This window comes from Cryptotermes secundus, unplaced genomic scaffold (genome assembly GCF_002891405.2).
Source record: "Cryptotermes secundus unplaced genomic scaffold, Csec_1.0 scaffold873, whole genome shotgun sequence".
Classification (NCBI taxonomy): domain Eukaryota; kingdom Metazoa; phylum Arthropoda; class Insecta; order Blattodea; family Kalotermitidae; genus Cryptotermes; species Cryptotermes secundus.
The window spans coordinates 1,874,916-1,902,915 of record NW_019739229.1 but is presented as its reverse complement, the minus strand read 5'-3'; the positions used below and the strand labels follow the sequence as shown (position 1 = coordinate 1,902,915).

At 41.9% G+C, this 28,000-nt stretch overlaps 1 protein-coding gene and 1 long non-coding RNA gene across 2 annotated transcripts in view; one reads left to right on the top strand and one right to left on the bottom strand.

Moving 5' to 3' along the window:
* The window catches only part of LOC111871793 (hemicentin-1-like), a 475,354-nt gene that overhangs the window by 370,879 nt on the left and 76,475 nt on the right, over positions 1-28,000 (top strand). The window contains exon 6 of the mRNA XM_023865137.2: positions 18,350-18,484. Within this exon, the coding sequence (XP_023720905.1) occupies positions 18,350-18,484 (135 nt within the window). The remainder of the gene's footprint in view (positions 1-18,349; positions 18,485-28,000) is intronic.
* Positions 12,860-28,000, bottom strand: part of LOC117282901 — a 442,344-nt gene continuing 427,203 nt past the window's right edge. The window contains exon 5 of the long non-coding RNA XR_004513810.1: positions 12,860-13,225. This is a non-coding gene — a long non-coding RNA (uncharacterized LOC117282901). The remainder of the gene's footprint in view (positions 13,226-28,000) is intronic.

Below are 28,000 nucleotides of genomic sequence, written 5' to 3'. Positions count from 1 at the left end.
AAAAAAAAAGAAAAAATCTTCCCTCACCCCTGTCCCTCCCTCCTCCTTTACCCTATCTGCTAACTTCTTTTCATTTTCTTTTTCACAAAAATCCTACTGGTTTTGAACCCGGGACCTTCTGAACACTAGGCTGATGTCTTACCCCTAGACCACCCGCGCCACGAAAATTTCTTATCTTTAATATTCCTCTTAAGCTACATCTTCGGTTATAATTCCAGAAAAATCTTATTAACTCCATTTGTATTTTATAAAACTTTCGTTGGTTCCGAACCTCGGAACTCCTGCACATTAGGCCAGTGTCTTACCCCCAGACCACCAATACCACGGAACGTTGTCTTCTTCAATCTTCCTCTTATGTTACACCTCGAGCCGTAATTCCAGAAAAATCTTGTTAATCTTTTTTACAAAACTTTCGTCGGTCTCGAACCTCGGACTTTCTACTCGCTACGCCGGTGCCTTACCAATAGGCCACCAATGCGACGGAAATTTTTTACCTTTAATCTTCCTCTTGTGTTACGTTTCGGTATATAATTCCAGAAAAAAATCTCATTATAAAAAACGTCATGCTCTCGAACCACGGACCTTCTGTTTACAACGCCGGTACCTTACCTCTAGACCACCTGAACATCTATTCTATAGCTTTCTGCGATCCTCCTCATATTCTACGACTTGGTTTATAACACAAGAAAAATCGTATTTATTTATTCACTTTTCAATTTCTATTAACAAAAGACACCGTGGTCTCGAACCCCGTACCTTCCCAATACTATGCCAATGTCTTGTCTATACAAATTTGTTACCTTCACCTTCCTCATATAATACGACTTGCTTCCTACATGCACAAATTTCTTAAATTTGTTCCTCACAAAATTAGTCATGTCTTCGAACCACGTGTCTTCTAAACCATACGCCAGTGCCTTACCAAAGGACCGCCATGGTTATGGCAAGGATTTGTCTTCGTCTTCCACATATCTTACAGCTTCGTTTCGACTTTTACAAAATTCCTCTCTACTACTTGCTTCGTTACAAAATTTTACAACTGACGGTTGGCCAGTCACTTTCTCTTAATTACGTGGAACGTAGAATTCTGTGAGCTAATTGAAGCTGTGAGTGAACGAAGCGACCATGGAGGTGCAAGACTTCTCTAACTGAAGACAACATCCACCCGATGAATGGTAAAATTAAAGTTTTGGGACTTAAATTGTACCTGAACAATTTTTCGTTTTCTTATTCTTCGAAGTTCCGTAAAATTTATACTTATATAAGTTTGAATCTCCCCCTCAGGTGTCTTCGCTTACGTAGACAATGCAGTTCTTTCTTGCTATAAAGACTTTTGAGTAACGTAAATTTCGGGTGGATTACAGGCAGTCCCCAGAAAGTCAATATTCTCTGCGGCCCGCTGTATATCACCGCCTGAGTTACATCTCCACCTCTTATAAAACATACCCCTCCAACTTCTCTACTTCAACTTTAAGATTTAATTTCGAGTTGTGGTAGTATTGACACGTGACTGAGTTACTATAGACGGATTTTGCATTGGTAATTGAATTTACTGAACACTTACAGAACGTAACTACAAGCAACTATAGCGCTATCGCTAATTCACGCACTCTGCAGTTCACTACAGCACATAAGAAACCTTCTTATCCTGCTGTATCTTCAACGGCTGTCGCCTGGTAACGGCTTTCAATGCAGTATCTTCCTCAGTTTCAAGTCCTTACTGGCCGGCCACTGTCTCACAACTAACTAAATTCTAGACTTGTCCTGATCATATCACCTCTACACGGACCGAACAGAAAACATCTCCTTCAAAGTCATTCTATTGTGGCAACACGTAGCTACCGCAAGGATCACGTAGAGAACACCACTACCAAGTTACTCCATTGTTGCTTGTTAAGAATCTGTTGCCTGGCAACGGGCGTGTTTACAGAGGTATTCCATAGCAACTGCTGTCTCTGCTGGTTTCACAGTTTTTGCATCGGAACGGAATTGAAATATTTTTGTGTCTCGTTAATTTCAACGGACGGTTCTTCTACTTGTCATTCGTGTTTACTGGCTGGAATGAAGAAACAGTTTAAGGGTAGTTTTCTGTTATAGGAACTACAGAAACCTAAGAAGGATGAAATGGTAGGAGGTTGGAGAAAATTGCATATTGAGGAGCTTCATAACCGATACTCTTGGCCAGATAAAATTATAAAGTTAATGAGGATACGATTGACAGGGTATGTAGCGTGAATGGGGGAGAAGTGGAATGGATAGAGAATTTTGGTAGGATTACCAGAATGAAAGAGATCGATAGCAAGATCTAGAAGTAGGTGGGAAGATAATATTAAAATGGTTATTAGAGAAATAAGATCGAGTGTTATGGAATAATAATCTGGCTCAGAATGGGAACACGATATTGAACCTTAGTGGTTCAACAAAATTTGTGAAATTCTACAACAGCTTAGCTACTGGCGGCTTCTCTGGCGGCTCATTTCCGTGGAGTAATTTATCAAACACAGAAAATTTTCGTGGCTGAAATGACGTTTTATCTTAACGGAATATGACGCTGATAACAGTGAAATGACTAATACAAAATTTGGTATAGCAGACATTGTGCTAACACGAAGTAAATTCCCGTTGAAGAGAGTTTCCATAAAGGCAATACACTGAGTATGGGTACTGTAGCAGGGGACGTGTGGGGGGGGGGTAGGTATGGGATTCGCAAATCTCATAAAATGTAGACCATCTTCGTAAGCGGATCAAGGCAGTCAGAAGACGGGGCATGTTGAAGATTTGATCCTTAAGCAATAATTCGTAGGATGATCCTCTGTCCCTTGCTTCTTGTTGGAATGCATGATACCACCCTACTTCCGCTCCTCGCCCCTATATTCAGTTCCCCCGGAAAGTGATCTCCAGTCATATCCACGATTGAGTATCAGACAGTTTCAGTGACCAACAGGATGGTATCGAAAAGAACAAAAGCTTGTTAAGAAATAACCTGGGAACATGAAGGTGTGAAACAAATTTCTGAATGATGTTTTGTATGTGTATATTTTGCTGGTTTGCATATGCAGCTGTATCGGTAAATGTATTCGTTTCTCTCAATTATAGACTACTTAATGAGTTAAAAAAATTAGCGTACAAGTATTGTCACGGTTTAGAGGTTTAGATTGGTGAACTGATCTACTGACCACTTAAACACACGAGTCGGAAATACAAGCAATTAAAGCACCATCTCTGATCTACACACTTTATAAATCAGTCTTACACGCTAAGCCTCGGCCATTTATAGTCTTCCCTAGTCGTTTCCTGGTAACGGATCTTAGCAATACAAATTCTTCAGCATTAGTGTTCACGCCTTTGTACACTGGCTAATATTACTAACAACTCTCAACTGAACTCATTGCTCCAACTGTCCTGGTTATAACATCTCGGTTCGGACCACACAGAAAACACCCTTCTCTTAATGTTGCGTTCGTGTCCGTTGTCCAGGGAACGTGATTACCGAATCGTTGGCCAGAAACTGACGCTGTCGCACGTCCATCTGAAGTTATAACTTTTATATTCCATAAAATTCAACGGTTACATGTTTCTTCCTTTGCGCCTTTTAAATGCGGACTACATGACGAGGAATCGGACCTACAGAGGGGACGCTGACTGCAGCGGAGTAGCCGTCACACTTGCTGACACTTCCCAAAATCCATCATTTCTAACTGAAAGATAAAAAAAAAATAACAGAAATCTCACTACTGATCCCGAGGAAGGTTGAGATAGAAGAGGCGTAATGACGAAAAAAGGAAGAAGAGCTAAGAGAAGAATGGTAAACGAGAGAATGACAATGGAAAATGACAGAAAACAGTACTGGACATATTTGTCCTGGACGTGCTACAACTTTAAATGAAGAAGTTGATAACGATTCTTCCAAGAACTTCTGACTGTCTTACAAATGCGACTTCCTTTATTAAACCATGATAATGACTGTCGTAATTTCACCGTGAAAAAAGCTGCTGTAAAAATGGGAAGTGAACAGATAACCGTCTGTAGCAGTTGAACGTGAGGTGCTGTCCCCTAAACAGAAATGCGTACAAGCGGCTACATATATTATTCTTTGTCATCCAGCCAGGTCAATAGATCTGACCCCGTTCCCTTCACAGCCGCATGGCTCATAGCACTCAGACAGACATCCGCTGCGGTCTCAACGTGTACGGTGGGTGCGACGGCTCCTTTCGGATACTGCACCTCATCTGTCTCCTGTGTAACATGAACATCGGCCATTATCTCTGCCAGTTACACGGCGCATACGCATCCCGCCAGAAAGCCAATAGATCTTCATATTACATTCAAGTCACCCCAGCTTCCATGCAGAATTTTAAATATCAGACAGTTAAAAGGCGTCTGAAAAATTTTAATGGCGTTTTTTAGCGTTTTATAATATGCTTGTCAACTTAGTAGGACATCATAGTTAGTAGAGTGTCCTTTAGTGACAATTTAGAATGTGATAGCTGATTCGTGTTTCTGCATACTTACAGATGCACAAAGACAGCAAATGTGCCAAGAACCACATTTTTCATGTTCAGGAGGGCTCAAGACATAAGTCCTTCAGTGTTTCGGGATGGTATTTCCGTACCGTCCCAACGCATTCTCGCATATAGTGCGAATATGAGAATGTACAAAGTAAATTTTTGTGTCAAGCCCTAGAGGATTTAGTCTTTGAAAGTTAATTCAAGACACAACATTTATCATGCTGTGAATCACGAATCATCATTAAACTTCAATTTACTTCATATATTTCACAAAACTACACCAAGAAAGAGGTGACAGACGGTGTTGCGAATATTGTTTCACGATTGAATACCCTCTTCTCGCGTCGGAAACCCGGGTTCAGTCTTGTGGAAATTCATATGTGATCTGTACGTGGAGTGTGGCACAGGACGAGGTTCTCTGCAAGCTACGTCTGTTCTTCCCTATTTGTTATCATTGCATTGCTTTGTCTTTGAGCCGCAGTTTAGGCATTGTCGTCGGTCGGACTATGAATACTGTCCTCCTTGTATGTAACAGCTCTCTTTTTCAGCACATTTAGATACATGATGAAAATTACAAGTTCAACGTCACGTTCCACATTACAGGTTTCCGCTGTATGTGGCCGTCATCAGGTGTCTTCTGTCTAGCTATAATTTTTCCACTGTATGCAAACATTTCGTATGACGTGTGAAGGCGATATTTCACGATTAAAATAAATTGACCTTAATTAAAACAAATTCATTAATATCGCAATATTTTCCCTATGGTCGTCGTGCTCTCTTCTCGCGCTGTCTCAGCAGGTCTCAACTGCCTCCATATTATGACAGGATAAGTATTATTAACGCTGGTCACGGTAGCCGAGCGGTCTAAGGCATGTACTGTCTTCGCTCGCTTGAAACCGGGATCGTGGGTTCGAATCCCACTCAGGACATGGATGTTTAGTTTGTGTGCGCGCTCTTCTGTGGTTGTGTACAGGTAGAGGCCTTGCGACGAGCTGATCACCCGCCCAAGGAGTCCTACCGAATGTGTAAGATCTCGAAAAACCGAAGTGAACGGAGGAGCTTATGGAGGTAGACCTAGGCCCACTGGGGCTGTAGAGCCAAGGGGGAAAAAAATGCATGAATTTAAAAATGAAATACAATCATATATTACGTCGGACGAAAATACCCCACTTAAAATGCTGTGAGCTACTATTCAAACAAAAGTTTCCTCAGTGTAAGCCTGCTAATATGGAACCCAGTTGCCTGCTTGAAATCTGCGATATTTCTCGGAAATTGTAGTTGCGTTGCGGTTGCCAGTTTCCTTGGTGTGCCTTAGTACTACTTGTTTCAAAATAAGAAAATTAAACTAAAGTTACATCAGTCATAGTCCTTACAGATTGTGTCCTTTATGCCGGCTACAATTAGAATTATATCTGAAAATGCAAATCCCTGTGTACCTGGTAAGAGCAGTCAGAATACATGTACACACATACTGAAACACGACATATATTATGTCAGTACCTCGAATAGTTTTCGAATCTATAATCTCAGTGTCCAAGCGGTCGAAGGCGATAGCGGCCAATATATGTAGAAACTTGTTTTTCGTTCCATGCTGGACAATACAGAGAAAGAGTCATTGCCTTTTCCACGGGCCGCGCTAGACGTACCGCTTGTTGTGAGACAGAGTGATGGAAACTCTGAATTGAATCAATTTGTTCCTTTCAAAGTTCGCGATGTGCTGCATTAGTCAGGGTTCCTCTATCTCCGCACGTTGATTTAGATACCGCATTCCATTTGACACCCCCCTCCCCCGCGCACAACAAAACACTGCACGTGGGACATGAATCGGAACCTCATCGCCTTGCGTGTGCAGGATTTGCACCTCCGTCCCGAGTCCATCATTGTCTCGTTCGGTTGATGTATGCTCGCAGCTCGGCACGGCAAAATGTAATTACGAATGATCCACCAGATGGCCGAGCCAGGCGGCTGATCCTGTTTGCTAGCAGCTGATGACGTTATCCACACGACAGAGTTCCACTGCTTAATCACATAACTTTTATATGACATCACACGGAAATATATCGTAGCACGTACAGTCGTTGCTGGGTAGCGACCACTTAACAGATAACGAAACAACATTCGCTGCTAGGCAACAGATATATAATAAGCACTTATACGCGGTCGTTGCTGGTTGACGCCTTCGTGGATAGGCACGTTCCCATAGAAATGATTGGTTGCAATAATGTGTGTTTTCTACGTGGTCCGTGCCGAGGGGTTATAAGCCTGACGATGTTTAGAATGTAGTCAGTCGTTAGTTTGTGAAGAGAAGATAAGTGGGTTGCTGTGACATGGCCACCAGCCTGGGAGTTAGTCAGGGAACTACAGTTCAGTCGTTGTGCGCCGTTGCGGTTAGAAGCTGGTAACTGGGGTCAGGGCAGTTCCGGAATCCAGAGTAAGAGGAACATCTGCCGTTTGAAGTGGTTGCTAGGCAACGGCTAGTGGACGCTGTAATAGACTGAGGACCGTAGTCTGTGTGTGACAGTGAAGTGTAAAGTGTAGTCACTAGCGTGAGTGTGTAAGTGGTCAACAAATGGAGTCACTAATCCAAAACCCCATCCAGAGTCACTCCGTCACGTGACAATGTAATATTTTCGCGTTTAAACTTTCAGTGTATTAGTTTCAATGTACGATTAATAGCAGAATTCGGAGATTCCAAAACCCAGATTAGTTTTTTTTCTCTCACCGTAGTTACGTCCATTGTCCTTTCGCCCAGGCCAATGGCTATCTCACATTTAGAATTGTATTTGCTATAATTTTCCTTTTGTTTACATCTTCCCAACATTAGTCCAGGTTCGAGGTCCTTAGTAACATTTCGTGAAAAGTATATTTTTGCGGTGAGGAGATGTTTGCCTCATGCGCAAATATAACCTGTAGGATAACCCCTTTTCATCTTTCCGTTACTGCTTATTCAATATATTCGCAGCAACACTCCATACCTGGAGGCCTTCCCTTTTTTCCGCAACCTGAGAACGCGCCATGCCTTGGTAACAAGGGACCCTCGTTATATTGAGAAATAAAAAAAAGATGGCGTGATATGGACTGGATTAATCTGGCTAAGGGTAGAGACTAGTGGCGCGCTCTTCGTAACACGATAATGAAACTTCGGGTTCCAAAAATGGGAAATTCTTAAGTAGGTGAGTGACTATTGGCTTCCCAAGAAGGCCTCATCTCCATGGAGTTAGTTGATTGGTTAGTTAGTTAACCGTGCTTTGATGTTCAAGAACGGTTATGCATTCGGATGGTGTAATTAAGAACTGCTCCCTCGTGTATGAAAATTCGAGCGATGAAACTCGAAACACGAGTTACCTGTTGGAGAACAGAACTATTTTACTTGCGTTAGACAAAATATGACAATTTATCCTCACGGCGATAAATATTCAGATTCTGATCTTCTGCAGTGTGACGCCATGCAGTCTGGTAGACAGATACTACAGAAGTGTGTTTAAATATTGCTTCGGAGGTTGGTGGCATCTACCGTCCTGATTTGAGCGCGGCAAGGCATGTAATTCGGTGCGCCAACACAGAAGGCATTACGATACAGCACCGAGCGGGCTGACTACGGGTTTTGTGAGGATTAACGAGTGAACAAGCTTAGTCGAGATTTCATAGGCTGAATGATGTTTCGTGCCCCTTCGCAGAAGGAGCTCAGTGTTGTTACCAGAAACTGGGGATCGCAGGGCATTTATATTGTCGGCCCGCATCCAGCGTGTTTATCATGGGCATGCTGCTCGGCTATCAGGTTAGAACAATTTAGCTGCTTCCAGTCACGACAGGCACACTTCAAATTGGCGCCTGTCTCCTTCCGAATCCATTCATCATTCTTGTCCACTTACCCATCTCATTATCCATGTTAATAAATTATGTGATAACGCGATCGCACGTATTTTAATGTGTATACCCATTGCTGGACAACGGCGAAACACTTTCCCGCTTAGGCGCGTGACAACACTGCATCCATTGCTAGGCAATGTATCGGTGAACACGCTTAGTCAGCAAGCAAATTTTCTGTGGATACGGTGTTCTCAGTGTGTTTTCTGTGCGTGGTCGGTGCCGAAGGTTTATAGGGGCAACACAGGTCGTTTGCAGTCGGTCATAGAACGATAAGCAGAGTGGAGAGAGACCTCAGTGGTCAAGGAAGAAGGGTTCGGCTGAAAGTTGTTTGTGAGCTGTTATAATTGATTTAATTTTAATAGAAGTGCCAATTAATCCAATCATCCATTTCAGAACCCGCTATTGTTCGTTACGTAATTCCCGAATACGTGACAGTATTAACTCTTAAGTGGCGCAACTTTATTGCAATTTTAATTTCTAATTTCATATTCTTAAATTTAAAAATTAACTCCCTATTGAATTTTTATTCGTTATTATTGCTTTCGTAAAATATTGAGTGTCTAAGTGGTCACAATTTTAATCTTGTTGCGATTCTGAAAGCTTTTCCTCACCTTCCTCCATTTTACGTCACTTCAACTTGAGCACCCATTGTTACTTGCAGAATGTCCATCCGATATTCAAACGACCTGAAACTGACGCATGCGCACAATCATATGCGCTCCACACAATAAGTATTGTACGTAAAACTTTGATATTTCCGCTGTCAGAAGGTGAACCCCAAACTCACGTGGCTCTGTTTATTTCATGTACACGAAAGTTCAAATGTGTGCACGCATTCTTAGTCATACTGTATATATCTACGTGTATATAAAGCCAAGAGGAGCCTAATCCTGTATAGTGCGTCATTCTAGATGTTTCAGGAAGGAAGTGAGTGGAAACAGTAACAAATATATACGAGTATGAGTCTTATGAATAAGTATGGGACGCGCCTAACTTTGCTCATATCTGAAGCTGTTATAATCTATGTGTATTCGAGGATATTAAAGATCAAGATATTAGTTATACAAAACACGATACTGACGCAATATCTTGAACATGACGATGTTTATAGAGATAAAGGTATAGTTGTCCTTGTGCTTAACTAACGAAACAGTACACCAGGAAGATGTATGGGGGAATGGAGGTACACACCTAAGTTCTCGTTAACTGCGGCACTGGTTGAAGACTAGTGGTCAGCTTTACGCCCCGGCTGCTTTATAAGAAGGACAGTTTCAGGTTAAATTTTAAGGCGGCCGCACACCGACTGCGTTAAGACAAGCATCAAGACATGAGACAAAAGACGCAGTCTTGCTTCATTTGTGATTCGTCAGAATGAAGCTGACGTCAGCATCATGACTCAGAGAAGTGTGTGGTGATTTTCGTAATCTAATTCGTTTCAACTGTGCTCCTTTCTTTGCGTCATGTCGCAGACATCGTGTCTTGACTCTTACATGTCTTGACGCATGCTGGTGTGCTGCCTACCTAAAAGGCCCACAAACTTCCTCTCATGTTATACTTCGATATTGCTTTTATTGAATTTACTGCAATCCGATTTTAAGACTTAGATATTATTGAAACAGTATTTCTGTGTCGTGGTCCCTTGATTAGCACTGTGCTACAAGCCTGAGGGGTCGCGGGTTCGATTCCCGATGAGGCCATTAGATTTTTCAATTCACCTAATCCTTGTAGCTGCACTATAATCCTGGGGTCGACTTATCTCTAACAGAAATGCGTATCAAGAATATTCCTGGGGGTAAAGGACGGCCGGCGCGTAAGGCTGACAATCTCACCGCCATCTGTGAGCCAGTTATCTAGAAAATGTGGGAGCATCGACGTCTCACGAACGTATGGATCTCAATGGCCTGTTACAGGGAAAGTTTTATACCTTTTTACACAGATATGTATGCTAAATTTAAAAAAATAACACAGTGATTAATTTCCATTTCTGGGCCGATAACAGGGGTAAAGTAAACTCGAATTCAGAGGGCAGGTTCTGGGAAAAGCTTGTGAGGTTCACCTTTTCCAGACTTTTCAGTTAGGATAAAAAGAACTGTATGGAAATATTTAATGTAGTGAAACGTATGTTTGTGTGTATGTATGTATGTTATAGCAGCAGTTTCCACCTGTCCATGATAGGACCATGATAGGCACTCTGCTACAGCGCCAGAGCTCAAGCGGTTAGGCGCTGGCTTCCCACCGCGGTGGCCCGGGTTCGATCCCGGAGTCTGGTCAAGTGGGATTTGTGGTGGATAAAGTGGCGCTGGGGGGGGGGGTTCTCAGAGTACTTCCGATTCCCCTGCCAATCTTCATTCCACCAAATTCTCCATCATCATAATCCCCCGGGGCACGTACAATAGGCCAATCAGTGGCCACCCTGCCGAGTGGACCCAGGTGGACTCCACCCACCACTAAGTGAATTAAAAAGAATATTATCATGAGAATATTTCATGTCAGATTCGTATGTACGTTTATGATTCTTCTCCACCAAAATATCCACACAGCCAGCTCTCATGGCCATGAAGTCTGAAGCTAAATGTACATTTCTCATGGCCGTCATGATATCCTCTGGCATTAGTAAAGGACCTTGTGAGAAGCTGCTTATCCTTCGAGCATCTCTCTTACTCTACAGACATTAAGGACTCCGCTTTAGCTGCCTTTGGTGTCGCTTTCTACCTTCAAAGTTAATACAGACGCCATGTTGATGTTTCTAGTAATAGTGAATTACAGAGTACAGACCTCAGGAAGCATGACATCCATACCAGGTTTAATGAATTCCGTCAGTAGGTTGAAATGTTACGAATTCCGACGAAGGCATTATCCATAAATAAAAATGATAGATTAAGAAAGCTAGTTTTTTCCTGTGATTACAAAATAAACTTTGCTGCGAATGGAACGAGCCTAGCAAGCAGAAATCACGTATTTGGAATATGGGAACATCGACGGTAATATTGATGGGAAAAGTCCTCGCCTATAGGATTTGTAACGGATTCTGAGGAGTGAACTTGGAGAAATATTCGTTGCGAATTTCTGAAACTAGAGCAGCAGTAGTAGTAGTAGTAGTAGTAGTAGTAGTAGTAGTAGTAGTAGTAGTAGTAGTAGTAGTAGTAGTAGTAGTGGTGGTAGTGGAAGCAACAACAGCACACTTCACACACTAGCAGACTAGCAGGTAAGTAGGGACAAACATCCAATCAGAAAAGTTGAAGAAACGCTGACTGCGGTACTCAAAATGCATACAACAAGAACGCCTCATCACCGAAAAGAGAGAAGTGCCCACGAGTAGGTGACGCAGAAATTTTAAAGAAACAGGCTAGTGTAGAAAGAATTCATCTTTCTGAGCCTTCAGTTAAGGATACCTTAAAATAAAAAGCTATCTCTGGAGGCCCATAGGTTCGTGAGACGTCGAGGCTCTCACGTTTTCTAGACAATCGGCTCATTGATGGCGGTTAGGTTGTCAGGTTTACGCGCTGGACGCCCTGTATCCCCAAGGAATATTCCTGGTACTCATTTCTGTTAGAGGCTGAGCGAACCCCAGGGCCATAGTGAGGCTGGAAAGAAAAATCCAATCTCATCGGGAATCGAGCCTGGGATCTTCCGGCTTGTAGCATAGTTCACCCATAAAGATATCTGAAACTGAGAAACACCTACAGTAGAGGATTCCATAACACCAATAGGGCTGCAATGTAAAGACGAAACATAGAGACGTAAGAAAAGGGGTAACAGGGAAGGGAGATGTAAGTGTCGAGAGATGATAGATCAGAAGTGGAAAATCTGTTGTCCGCGGGCCAACAGCAACCCTCGAGAAATGCAGTTCCGCCCTGTGGCCGTACTTAGATAGCATATGCCAAGATTGTAAACAATATGGAGAAGCTGTGCAGAGGTAGAGGTGTCCCGTGTTCACTGAGCACCGTGCAATTGTGATGTATGTAGAACTGAAATGTGGTTTTGTTTCCAGTTTCAGCCGCGACGGCTTCAAATTAAACAAAATGCAGTAGAAAGGAACCTACTACATTGTAGGAATTTGGCCGTCAACACAATAAAAATAAGCCAATCAAATTGCTCACATCGGTTTTATCTGATAGTTGCTACATATTTCGGTCCACAGTTGGGAGGCCATCTTCAGGCACTCATCAAATACGTCACATGTTATCGAACTGTGTTAATGAATCCATATTAGAGCTTACTTACTTACTCATGGAGCTGAGCCGTTCTTGAGGAGCCGCCAGTTCTGCAGCTACTCAAGAATTTCCCAGCATTTTATGGAACCCGAAGGTTTATCACCGTGTTCACAAGAGCCCTCCACTGGTCCCTATCCTGAGCCAAGTCTATCCAATCCATACCATCCCATCCTATCTCTCTAGAGCTATTCATCACAATTATGCAACCGTCATTTTGTAATTTGTAAAATTTGTAAAAATTGACAAAATGTGAAATTTTGACATCCTTAGTTAGTAAGTAAGTAGACTTACATTTTAATATACCATAGACTTAACAGAAACGCCATATGCATATTCTGTGTCACTTTGTTTCCCGAAACTTCCGACTTCAGAGCGTGTACATTCATTGAGATTGTGATATTTTAAGGGTTGCGACAGGTGAGAGTTTTCTGTGGAAGACCTAGTTACAGCTGTGAACTGTCAGAATTTTCCCGTGGAATAGTTACACGAGTGTCCCTTGCGCACGAATTACCGCGCTCCTAGCCACAGGGCAGTGCTTACTGAGGCGCAGCCTCCTGATGCACAGTCAGCCTGCCAGTCGAATTGTGTCGCGCCGAGAAAGACGTCATCATGCGGTTTGCAGCTGCGGGTCTCCTGGAAAGAAGGAGATTTTAATGAAGAATGTAAAGTGGGTTCTTGTACTGGGGGGATTAAAAGATTACCCCACATAGCATTAAATGAGCAGGGCAGCTTTAATTTTATAATTAACTTCTTTGAATCCATTCATCTTTTCACTTTTGCAATGCATTTTTTTAGTGCAACAGACTTTCGCTTAAGTTCTTTTATTATATGATCAGACTGCTATACACTTTCACCTAGGTCATACAGCGTTTTCTAGGCACGAAAATACATGAGCGCTGATGTATGTGTTCACAGAGGAAAGGAAACGCTGATGTATGTGTTCACAGAGGAAAGGAAACGCTGATGTATGTGTTCACAGAGGAAAGGAAACGCTGATGTATGTGTTCACAGAGGAAAGGAAACGCTGATGTATGTGTTCACAGAGGAAAGGAAACGCTGATATATGTGTTCACAGAGGAAAGGAAATGCATTTACACTCGTACCTCATGCGAATATTCGAATATTAAGTGGAAGGCTTCCATATAACCTCGCAATCAGCCCTACACAGGTTCAGGACTTTTAACTGTCATGACGCCTAAAATGTTCATGATAACGCCGAGAATTTCCATTACGTCCAGCGCGTCATCCGCTACACATGACGGGGAAAATAATTTATTTTCTTTCCTTTATCCCCTTCTTAACTCTATCCTTTTCACTTCTCCCTTATTGATTCTCTATCCTCTTCGTTTGTCCTTTTTCCCGACTTTTCTACTCTTCTTTCTTTCTCTCTCTTCCTCTCCTTCATGTTGAAACAATTCTTCACCACTGTTCATTCATCCCTGCCTCCCTTTATCTCCCTTCCTTTTTTCCCGTTGCTTTTGTTTTTCCACTCTACCCTCGTTTCTCTTCCCGTATCCTAACATCGGCAGAAGAGAGTTCGCTCTTTTCCCGATCGTAGCGGCGACGCTTTGTGCGTTTCACAGGCGTGAGTGGAGCTCACTGCTCTTCGTATGTACGCGTTTCAATTGTCTCCTTTGTAACAGAAGCGAGAAAATTTCTCGCCCGATCTATGCTGTTTGATATTCTGACTGCACCTTCCTGACTGGAGAGCCCAGGTTTGCTGGAAATGTACGCAGGCGCGCTCGTGCCTTCTGAAACTTTTATTCCAAGCATATATCGATATAGTTTATATTTAAGAAACTGCAACAAAAATGAAATTCCCTTCCTTCATTAAACGTAACGGTCAATTCCTTAAGTCTGTTTTGTTGTGTTTTGTCTGTGTGAACTTATAAACTTGCTTCCCGGAAGGACATATGATAAAATTCAGGCGCCCAGAAGTACTTTTCTATAAGAAAAATGTAACAATAACAATTGAGAACTCAACGGAACATCCCATGATTTCTTATCTAATATTTCGCATTTATGATTTTCTCAGCTTTTTTTTTTTTGTAGTCGTTTCGAGTTTGCAGGTTATCGAATGATACGTTGAGGCCCACATTTAACGCCAACGCTAACAAATAACAAACACAAATAACCTCCTTTATGTAACATCACACATTTTACGCGTCCATATTGAAGTGTTATCAATATTCACAAAATAGACACGATAACATTTAGCAAGGGATTCTTCATACATAGCTTTAGTGCAACATGTTAACGCACCGAGATTCGTTGTTTTTGTAAACAGAATGCGTAAACGCGTTGATAAATATTATATTTAAGCATCCTGTTGCACCAGTATATCAATTATTTAATATAATATATATTTCCGTGTCTAATGCAATTCTTCATCGATGACATGTTTCGGCTTTACATGGCCATCATGAGGTGTCTATCGCTATGTTAAACTGTTGCACTGTACTGCATGTCACAACCACGCGTGGCCAGTTATTGGTACTCCTTAATTAAAATTACAAATTAAATTTAAAAATTCATTTTAAAACAGGTCAACCGTATTAAATTTAATAAAAACAGTTAATTCCAGTCTCCTTATGGGACCTATTAGCTCGTATCTGCCAGTAGATGGTAGCTGTATGCACACACCGGCTAAACATGAATGCCAGTACACAAGCTGGGCGATGGGCCTACAGCCAAAGAGACATCTACAAGAGAATCAACATTCAAACCAGCACCCACGAACTACACGAACACACACGCACACACGCCGCCCAAAATTGCGCCTATAGGTCCCATAAAATGACTGGAATTATCCGGTTTTCACTCACTCACTCGTGGAGCTGAGCCATTCTGGAGGAGACGCCAATTCTGCAGCTACTCAACAACTTCCCAAAGTTTTAGGTTCACTACCTTGTTCATAAGAGCCCTTCACTGGTCCATATCCTGAGCCACATCAGTCCATACCATCCCATCCTATCCCTCTAAGATCCATTTTAATGTTGACCACCCACCCACGCCTTGGTCTTCCCAGTTGTCTCTTTCTTTCTGGCTTACCCACCAATGTCTTATACTTTAACATAAGGAACATCCTCCCGAAGTCTGGCACATTCCTCCTGGGACACTCTGTATATGTATTCTTCTTCTCCCTCATTCGTACTACAACGCCACTGCCCTAAGCTAACCTGCCCTGTACATACTGCTAACATTCCTGGTACCAAATATCGTTATTAAATTTAATGATTGGCCTATTTTAAAAATAATTTTTATTTAATTGTAATTTTAATATTAATGAGTCCCCATAACCAGCCACATGCAATTGTGACATACAGTAGAGTACGAACAGTTTAGCATGCCGACAAACACCTCATGATGACCATGTATGGCCGAAACATGTTTTGAATAAAGAATTACAATGAATATAAACTTTATTGCATTAGTGACGGAAATATATATCGTATGTCATAACGTTGACAAATGTCAAACTTACGAAACTATTTATGCACATACATGTATTGAAAGATGTATACGATTCACAGACTGTACACATAGCAGCGATTTAACTGTATTTAGAATTTCTCTTTGTGAAGGTAAAAGGTAAATTTGTCCCTGTGACATCATGAAACTATGTAGAATAGTGGAAACAGGGCTTCACTATTGATATCTTCCGAACGGGATAAAGGTGAGTCGACACCTTCGCGCTCCTGCTCCCCTACTCTAGGGGAAACAGCCCCCAGTACCACCTGGAAAGGGACCTGACTGCTTCATGCTGGTTTCTTGCTCGGATTACTCTTCAACCCTGAAGATGGAGGCGACATTTCTCTCTGAAACGATGAACAGCTGCCAACGGAATACCCCAGAAGATAGAACTCTTTAAATCTCTTTCTAATTACAAGTCGGATGTAGCATGCTCCGAAACGACAATTAATTTTTACCAGTCTCTATACAGTCACATTCCAAAAGGCTTTAACTTCCAACGTCAAGAGATCTTGCAGAAGCCTCTGGAATCGATATTAATTCTTGGTGAGACTGTGTGCGAGATCGAGTTGATGGCCTCATATCGATAGTTGCACGTTCGACCTTTATTTCGTAATCTCACGTTCCCCATCGGAAGTTTGCTCGTTTCTCTTCCTGCCCTGTTGCACAGAACTTGTGCAAACGGGGCTCTTGCGTGTTAACGGTAGTTTTATCATCATTAAAATCTCATGTTCTTATTTGCTTTTCTGTTTTAGGAAACATAAGAGTTCGTATCAAGTTCTGTATATTAATTGCAGTACGTAGGGAGGGAGGAGTTATTATTATTATTAAATTAAAGAACACAGTGGCCGCGTGGTCGCCCCCTCGAACACTACGACCTTGAGTTCGAATCCCGCTAAAGACACTGATATCTGTGTGCGTTTATTGTGTTTGTGTTGTTCTGTGTATAGGTAGAAACATTAAGACGGGCTGATCCCCCGTCCAAGGAGTCATACCGATTGTCTAAGATTAAGAAACTGAAGTGAAACAGCTTTCCACGGATGGCCTATGCTCCAAATTTGGAGCAGCATAAATAAAAATAGAAGGACTATTGCATTATCTGGTCTGGTGGAAATAAATAAAACGTCTGTTTATAACACAGTCCGTCAATAATGCAACAAATTGTTCCTTTTCTTCCAGTTACACTTCTAACACAACATGTTTCGGCCTTAGGTGGCCATCTTCAGGTGTCTTAATGTATTAAAACAGCTACACCACATTAATATGCGCAAAAGTCAAACGCTGTAGTCCACTTAACATAATAAAATAAAATCCATTAAAATTTTCTATTAAAATATTTTAATTACTTATTGTAGAATAAGTGAGGTGGTAGAGAGTTTTACAATAAGTAATGAAAATATTTTAATAGAAAATTTTAATGGAGTTTATTAGAATAAGACATCAGTTAACATAAAGCTTTATTCTGGTTGAATTGATATAGAGAAAGAGTAGTGGTTCTAATTTTGACGAAATGCCGAAAATCTGATACACTATTAATAAATGTAATATTGTGACATATACATGTATATTTACATATATATATACATGTATATATATGCATATTTACACAAAATACAATTCACTAGTTTAAGAATAAATTACTAGTGTATATATGCCTGTTGATGTAGCAAGACACCAATGAAACCAATAAATTCTTTATACACAGTTAATGTGAATGAGATTTTGAGAGTTGTTGTGTTGTGACAGATAAGCAAACAAAATTAGTATATTTTCATTACAGAATGTCGAATGGTTCGATGATCGATGAACGTGGGCTTGTCAAAGAATTTTGAACGAAGGAGTTGTCTAATAGAAATTGTATTCCAGAATTTACTTGGAGGGGCTGGGGAAAATCACGATGTATCTCAGTAGTACAGGTGGTGACGCGACCGAAACTCGATCCGAGCATTTCCAGAATGTAAGTTTAGATCGGTGACGTCATATAAAATTTCTCGGCACGTGATGTAGGTCTTAACGAAACACATTTGAACCTGCAACTGCTATTCATGGCATTTTTCCATACGGAACAATCTAGCTTAATCATATAAAGGGGCGTTTTATGTATTTTGCAGTGTAAGCAGTTTTATAATGAGTTTTGTCCAAGTTAAATTTATAACAGTTCAAATTAAGTACGCTAATTCGCACAAGAACCTGTTTGTAAAACATGTGATCTCCACTGGAGTAGAACTGTCCGCTCCTCAACAAAGTCGAGCTGAGCAAATGAAGTGACTAGTGCATGTGTTGCAGGTGGCGACCGGTGCAGGCACAATATCCCATTACTTCAATCTGCACGTAGTGGTACCGTCTGCATTCATCCTCGGCAGCGGAGAGTACCACATCGGAGAGGGCAGCACCATCAGCCTTGTGTGTATAATAGAGAATGTAAGTACGCATGCGCATAAGTGTGAAAACAGAATGAGAGCAAATGTGTACAGGTGCGTGGGTGTGCAATTGTGTCATATATAAAACTTGAATATTCATATGTACAATTGTGTAATATACCACCTAAGTACACATGTGTACAAGTGTGTAATATAGTACGTAAGTACCCATATGTACATGTGTGTAGTATAGAACCTAGGTACACATGTGTACATATGTGTAATATAGAAAGTAATTACACGTGTACAAGTGTGTAATATAGAACATGAGTACTCACATGTACGTGTGGACTACAAACAATAGCATGTAAAATTCAAAGTTCATAAAATATTGTGTAAGATTTGAGGCTTTCACGGCGGTGACTATGAAGAATGCAGTCTTCTGGGATTTGGCACCGTGTATATGTGGTGTTATCCACATATACACGGTGCCAAATCCCAGAAGACTGCATTCTTCATAAAATATTGTTTGAGATGCACTCAATTTTAAAAGAGGAAGAAACATGTTTGTTTCTTACCTTTCATCACACCAGGGAACGGCAAACACAAATTAAGAGGCATAAATACAGAGCCCAAATAAACAAACTTCGTGGTCTTTAGTCCGCAAGCGAACTATACCGACCGAGTGATCGGCGCTTGTCGGTGAAGTTATTGCCAAATTTTGCGGATAGAGGGTGTTACGTGGTCAGCGCAGCGGATTCCCACGGCCGTTAATCTAGGGTTTCTAGACCGGACCCGCTACTTTTCCATTGAAGTAGCTCCTCAATTATGCTCACGAGGCTGAGTGTTCCCCGTTTCACACCCACTACTTCACAGAAAATCTGGTAGCGCCGGGAATCGAAACGGGACCTCGGGATCGGTAGCCAGGAGTTCTGACCACTAGACCGCAGAGGCCGTCCAGACAGTTTTTAGATAGTGAAAAATAAAGAACGTAACTTTGCCGTGAACTGTTAAGTCAAATGGCATACCAATTGGACGTATGTATTTAGCTTTGCATATTAGTGACAGAAAATGTACAATTTTAAAACGGACAAGGGAAATGAATGTAAACAACATATATGCAAAAAAATATCTGGTAAACTTGTTCTTGTTTTGACATGGATGGAATATCCCCATATGTTACTAGAGGTACAGTCATGTATACGCGGTGGGTTTGTTGCACGAAAACTTTGCGTAAAAACGAAAACTCATAAATCAAAGACACGTTACATGAACACATTCTAAAAACGGGAGTAATGATCTTAGACATATATTTTGATACGAAGGAGTCATTAATAATTTTTACCACTATTTAATAGTTAAATAATCTGTAAAATATAATGAATCGTTTAAACAGAATATAACTTACAATTTTAAATTAAGGCATATTATATCACATGTAAATAAGATCCAAAAGTTTGTGACGATGGTACATTGCTACAAGTATCATGTTTTTTGACACTGTCTGTATTTAAAAACCGTCCTGTTTATTTTCCAAAAGTCAACGTTTCGGAGACTGGATTTTGTCTCGGTCTTCAGGTAAACCCTACTGTTTGGCCCAACCAATAGAGCTAGTCTCCGAAGATAGGGACTAGCTCTATCTGTTCGGCCCAACTGAGTAGGTTTTACCTGAAGGAGGAGACATAATCTGAGGACAACCTCAAGCCAGTGAGGAAACAGAACCTACGCTGATATGTGACGTAGCAGAATGTCGTATTCTTTTCCTCTTTCCTGTTGTCTTGCTCATCGGCCTGTTATTTATTTTCTCTTTTCACATCTCCTTTGATGTTCTTCTTTTCTCATCTGAGCTCAGTTTTCTTCTCCTTCTTGTACTCGTCTTTCATTCCGTTATTCTTTTCCCCATAATTCCTTATTTATTCTCCACCCCTCCGCCTCTGTACCCTGATCCGTGAAGTTGTGTTCGTGGGCTGAAACGGATAAAAAATCCTTCTGCTGAAGGCGTCTGATTCGAGACGCAGCCACAACAAGAAAAGCCGATTTAGTTCCATTCATGTGCATGGAAATATGTATTGTTGGTTTGCGTTCTTCTGGCTCTGTGTACAGCCCCCCCCCCGCACCCTCTGCTGTTACTTGCCTTCCTCCATGGAGTACATTCCTATCTGCTTTATTGAACCCGAGCTTTAGGCGCTTGTGCACATGCATTGTGTACGTTCAGCATACATAGTTATAAGAACTGTTAGTTACTTCTTCGACATATTTTACGCAGCTGAAGTGGTTCGTTTGGTGGTAACTCTGTAGACTTGTATTCAGGAGGTCGTCGCATCGACTTTCAGTCGTACATTCCCTATTGTGACCGATGTTTTTTGTGGTTTCCCTCGGCCTTTGCACTCAAGTTCCCTCACAGTAACTCAATTAGGCCACGCCTACAGACGTTTATATTTTTCCCAAATTAACATTCATGAATCTTTCTGCAAATTAACGCTACGTATTGTGGGATATATATCGTCGTTAAATAATTTCAGCATAATTTTCGTTAGTCATTTACATTATAACGGAATTTATTTTATCTCTTTTTCTTCACCCCTTCATGGGATTAGGCACTTAGCCCTTTCCAGCTCAGAATTGTTAGGAGTTATGTATTGTTATGCGTTTTGTAGGACGTCGTGGACTGGTGATCGCAAGGATTCTGCCTGCATACAACACAGACACTGAAATACTACGGACATTTAAGCGTCCCGCGAGTTATGTTCGAGAGCAGCATCGCAGTGCTGGAGCGGCCGAGGACAGTATGTACCTTACTGCCATCTGCTGTTACTCTTCTGCGGTTATAAGACAAAATATGTAAAGGTATCCCTGTAACAGTCCGTGGAGCCCCATAGGGTTGTGAGACGTCGAGGCTCCCACATTATCTAGCAAATAATTTCGCAGATAGTGGTGATATCAGCCTTAAGCACCGGCCGCTCTTCACCCTCAGGAAGATTTCTGGTACTCACTTCTGTCAGAGGCTGAGTCGACCCCAAAGCCTTTTTGCGGCTAGAAGGATTAGGTCAATTAACAAAACCAATGAACTATTCGGGAATTGAAGCCGCGACATTCCTGCTTGTAGCATAGTGGACAGCAACGAAATACTTTTTTTTTTTCCTTGGCACTACAGCCCCAGTGGGCCTAGGCCTACCTCCATGAACTACGTTCACTTCGGTTTTTCTCGATCTTACACATACGGTAGGACTCCTTGGGCGAGTGATCAGCTCGTCGCAAGGTCTCTACCTGTACACAAACATCCATGCCCTGAGTGGGATTCGAACCCTCGATCCCGGCTTCCGAGCGAGCGAAGACAATACATGCCTTAGACCGCTCGGCTACGGTGACCGGCCAGCAACGGACTTACTGAAGTTAATTTAGTGTTATGAGGGAGCACCTTAGGTTGATAGGCTTGGATACGCATGTCAGTGTGGCATGTAGTTACGCTATATTTAAACGGATCATAGACGGGACATGTGTCGTAAGTAGAAAGTTTGGAAAATACTTCAGTATATCTCCGGATTTGTAGGCGAGCTTAGTGGAACAGTAGTGTGTTACACCGGTAAGAGATATCGACACAGAATCGGCGGCTTCTAAGGACCACTGATGCTGTTCGTGTTGTCTGTTTATCGATCCCATTCGTCTCTTCTCCTTAAATCAGCTGCGTTGTAGTTCACATCGTGGTAGCGTTATAATTAATCACGAAGTGAAGAAGGTGTACTGAGTGCTTGAGGTTCGTTGTACGTCGCAAAAATATCATGCAGGGATAGAATGAACCCTGTCGGGACCTGCGTTGCTATGAGGCGTACAGAAACAGTACCTCTTGTTCAGCAAGCCACGATACTGAAGCTGAAATATTCTATATCTTACCTCACAAGGTAACCCAGTTAAGGTTCGGCCACACAGAACGCTAAGCTATGTTCGCTACGTACGCTGTGTACACTCTGCGACATAGCTAACATAGGGAACATAGCGTACGTAGCGTACGGAAGTCTGTGTGACCAGTCACATTGGTAATAAAGGGAGATATTTTTCTGGTCGTATAGCGAACATAGCGTACGTAGCATGCGTCGCGTACGTAGAGCTCTGTGTGGCCGAACCTCAACTGTCTTGTACTATACTTGGCGGTACTGTTTCTTGTGGTTTTGTTTTACACTTCTGTTTGTCTATCTGGCCATCTGTCTATCTGTCTAGTAATTTTGTTGAACCTTGGCCGCTTTTTCAGTTTCCTGATCCTAAACACAGTCTGTAGGACTCCTTGCACGGGGGATCAGTCCATCGCAAGGCTGCTACCTACACACAGGACAACACAAACACAGAATAAACGCACACAGACATCTATGCCTCGAGTGGGATTCGAAACCATGATCCCAGTGTTCGAGCGGGCCAAGAAGTTTCATGCCTTAGACCGTACGGCCATTGTGATCGGTGCTTGTGTCAGTAGCTATGCTATATAGTGCTGAGTAGCGGGATGATTTCGAAAGTATTTGAAAGGAAACGGTCTCTGACTTAATCAGACCATTATCGTGGAATTTTTCTGGAGAGTCTGAGGAAAACCATAAGCGTCAGTCAGGCTAGTCTCTGTCACGGCCGAGGTTCGGAAAATGCACCTCATGATTATGAGGTTATATCATATTATATATGATTATATAAGTACAGAAATATATTTCGACTAACGAACAGCCTCCATGAGATTTAACGGGTTAAGTACAGGTTATCACGTAAGCTAAGTTCATTGTTCCTTTCGCGTGATCTCATAAATATTGTCAGGTGAATATATTGACACGTAACATATTAACTGCAAAATTAAAACACAAACAGAGAGTAATTGAACACAAACACCCACGACTGAAATGGGATTCTTAGCCTGGATCCCAGTGTTTGAGCGGGGCAAGATGTATCGTGACTTATACAGCGCGGCCACTGTAATCGGTTCGAGACCAGTATAACTCTCTCAAATGTCTACATTGTTTATATTCTAGTCTTGTTTCAATAGTTCCGCATGTCATTACATATATAGGGTGTCCCAGGAGAGAAGGTCAATATTACGGGCTGTTTCTAACACTTTATTTATTGATCAAGTGACAAAGTTGGTACAGTGTACCTAGTACAAACAGATTCCGAAAATTCCACCGTCAACATCAATGCACTTTGCAACTCGTGTGAGGACATGGCGTGTTGCTCGTCTGTACAGTGTACAGTGTACAGTGTACTGTACTGTACAGGGAAAGAGCTCCATCTGGGAAACCGTTCGGAATGGGACATATGTACATATACACTTACTTTACTGCTTACAATGGCGGATACTGTGACCTCCCAGAATACTGATCTTTCCTCCTGGGACTATGTGGCATATTTATGACAAGTTTATGAAAGGAATGGTTGATTTAATTACTTTCATGAAATTTCAGAAAATATAGGAAGTTCTAAGAAGTAGGGGATTTCAATAAAAGCGAAAGACAAACAAAGTTTTCTGACAACCTTTAATGTAAAGGCCCGAAGTCTAGAAATATGTATGAATTTTGCGTGAGTCTAGGAATATATATGGCATAGATATATGGTGACTAGCTGGAGGAAATTGACAAAGTTCTGGGTACATTCTGCAAGAACTGCTAGGATTATCAAGGCGCGAAACGAGCGGTATGGCAGGAGTGGAATGATGACGTGACAGCAGAAGGGGAACACGGTAAGAACGCAGGAAAATATTGACAACGGATTATACACCTGGGTATTGAGACCTGTGTAATACATTGTTATGAATGGAGAAAACTCCGCTGACTAACAACGGCTGTTGTCACGTTCTTTGTTTCGCGGCAGTTGCCTAGTAACGGGTCTGTATACTAAAATATATTTATCTGTTCCAATATCCGGTCGTCTGTGTATGTTTCACCAACATATATTTACAAGAGGACACTGCCTCGAATTCTCGCATCTCTGGGAAATATTTCTATGTTAAAATGACCTTTGTCATTTGTTATATGTGGGGAGCGGTCCACAGCATGGCTGAAAGTTCAGGCTGACGCGGTAAATGCGATTATTTGCCGCGACGAGCCGATTCTGCCTGCTATGGTGGTAACCCCAATATTCGCCGCCTCAAAACACTGGGCTACCAGATCAGCAATATATTTCGTAATAAATTGTGGATAATTGAAATATAGATGTTATACTGTATCCAGTAGGCACGAAATTCGGGGATTATTCACAAATATTACTGATTGAAATCACACCTAGCTTTTCACACTATGCAGTTTCTAACATGTGCTTATTCCCTTACTGAAGGACTTATTTTAAGTGCGAAAGTTTTAAATCACTCTATCTAGACTACTGGTGATTTATTGGAAGGAGACTAGTTACCTGTTGCAAGGGCCGCGCCATAGCTCAAGCGGTTAGTCGCTGGCTGCCCACCATGGCGGCCCGGGTTCAATACCGCGTCTGGTCAAGAGGGATTTGTGGTGGACAAAGTGGCGCTAGGTCAGGTTTCCTCTGAGTACTTCTGTTTCCCCTGCCAATCTTCATTTCACCAGTTGCTCCACAATCACCCTCACCTATCATCTGGGGCTGGTACCATAGGGCAGAAGTGGCCGCAGTACAAGGGACTTAGTCCGACCCCACTAGCAATAAAATAAATAGTACCTGTTGTAAGATGTCCCAGCATTTTCCTGTAAGGGAAGAGATAAGTCACTATAGCCAGACTGTGGAGAAGTATACAAGAAGAGAAAGTTCTTGCTGGAATAAGATATCTGGACCGGAAACTCCGGCCCTTATGGTTTGGATTAAGTTTTCTGTATTTTATTTGACGATGGTGCCTGTAACTCAGGTTGCATGACGTCGAAGGGAATGATTACAGTGTATAATGAATCGTAAAGGATGTAGAAGGAAGTTGTCATGGGTTAATTTAAGTACTACCCTGGAATTCACACGAGGAAAACCGTAGAAAATTTAATCAAAGCAGACGGTATCCCGACGTGATTTTAACCAGGCACCTCTGGAATAGAATTCAGATGCGCTGCCACTTGATGCAAAGTAACTACACCCTCTCGCCTCAGTTTATGTTTGAAACGTTATATGAAAGCAGACGTGTTCCACCGCCTCAGTAAGGGCCTCTTCTCTGCGTGGCTTTGCATCAACATGAATTATATGTTGCCATAAAAACACATGAACAAAATAAGATTTTATAAATGAATACGCCAATGGGGTTAAAAAAATTAACATTCCGTAGTGTGCCTCATCTTTCATTTCTCCGCTAGGGGTAAATATATGTATGCATAATGAACGTCTGAATTGGGTACTTTAATGACTTTGGTACTTACGTGTTAGGAAATGAAAGAAATGCTCACTTCTTTCAACATTTTTCTTCCTCCAGTGAACTGAATACGAATTTAATTCTGTTAGCGTTGAAATGCCAATTATGCAAAGTACCGCTAGAAGAGGATCTTCAGCCCGAAAAAAAAAATGAAAATCTGCCCTGTCTTTAGTCTGAAAATATCGAGCGTTAATGGCGTTATATTTCAGAGAAGAAGCGTAGCTACAGAGCACAGAAACTCCACGGATCTCATTCTGACTGCACTTGGTAGTAGCGGTTTCCGTAGCTCCCACCTGCGTGTGTTGTTTGTCCCGTCTAAAATGAATACAGTCCCTACATTTCAGTCACTGTTCTTCCTTGTGTACCTCACTGCTAAACAGACGCTTCCTCACGAAGCATGACTAAGGGCGGCCGCACACCAACTGCGTCAAGGCAAGCATCAAGACATGAGCCAAAAGACGCAGTCTTGCTTCATTGGTGATTGAGACTCGAGTCCACACACCGAAGTAGCACGTGTCTGCGTTTTATCACATCTCTAGTTGAAGACATGACGTCATGCCGATATCGTGCACTGGTGCTGTTCCTTGGGTACCGATGTCTGAGTCTTGACGCACAGAAAAGGAACATGCCGAGTCTTGCTGCACGTGTCTGCAGCATGAAGCTGACGTCAGCATCATGGCACAGACCGGTGTGCGGCGGTTTTCAACTGTGCTCCTTTCTTTGCGTCATGTCACAGACATCGTGTCTTGACTGTTACATGTCTTGACGCATGCCGATGTGCGGTCTACCTTAGGCTGCAATGTCACCGATGCGGCAAGGCGGTTCAGGGCCGCTCCAAGTTGCTCCCCACAATTATCTGTCAAATAATTACGTCAGGAAAAGCGAGCTAGTTAACACAAATTGAAGGAGACAAGACAGGACTGTGCCTGCTCTGCCCTCGTGTTTCTCTGTCTGCTTGGAATATTTAAAAATTGAGCTTGGATTACTAGGAACTGATGGGAGTTTTGTGTTCCCCGCATGTTAATTTGTGACACACACAATTTTCGAGATGTTTTCTTAGTCTTTTGCGGAGAGTCTTATCTTCCCTTGACTGATGAGAGTGGTTCGCATCTTGACCATCATCATCATCATCACATCCAAAAATATCTCGTACCTAACAACCCCACAAGGACTGGGTCCAAGGCTTATATTGTCACGTGTTTAGGGGGGTCGCGTGACGAAAATAACGGGTTCTAATTCGGATGTTAGGACTTACTAACAACTCGGTTACACTCTCTTTCGTAATTACGATTAGTGCAGCACTATCAGCGTTTACACTTTATAATTCACTGTTACACACACACACACACACACATATTAGGATTCTCAGTTTCCATTACTCGTCTCCTAGAATCGGATCTCAACACAGAAACTAACACTTCAGATCACTATGAAGTCTTCTCGTCTTCAATCACTCTGTACTCCTCTGTCCTGATCTGTACTCAATCTTCACAATTTACGCTCCATACTCATCCTTGTATTCTCAACTGCTGAACCCTCCTGGGCTCTGCACTAATCTAAGCTACAACAGGTCTCCGTTATAGAGGCCGCACGGACAACAGAGAAAACAAATCATGTGATAACTAGTACTGTTGGAATGTGACGTCATTGCGCCTGCGCGGAAGTGTGTTTAAGGAGCCGTTGCCTAGAAGTGGGTTGCATAACCTCATTGTTCTATTGTTGCGTGCGTGTATTACTCAGAAACGGCTATTTCTTTGGCTCAACCGTTCACACTAATGCACTAGCAGTGAACCTACTGGACAATAACGAATCTATACATAGACTGAAAAGATACAAACCCTAGCTCTACCAGAGAGACCTGAGTAAAGCCCCAATACAAGAATTAAAATGATACCTAGGTGAACAAAGAAACGAGAGTATGATTTACTCCACGGGGTCATAAGTCATTCACGAGCCAGTACTTACTGAACATATACATATATTGCAGATACGTCAGACTGTGTATAAAATGTGTGAAAAAGTAATATTATATACTGGTTTTAATAACGGTATTTATTTTTCTATTGAGAAAGTTGGTACATTCTCGAAAATTATGCCGTTAACCTCAATGCACTTTGCAACTCGTATGAGGACATGGAGTGTTGCTCGTTTGTACAGTGCACAGTGAAATAGCTCTGTCTTATAAACCGTTCGGAATATGACACATGTACGTATACGCCTTTTTGCTTGTAATAACCGATATTATGACCTCCC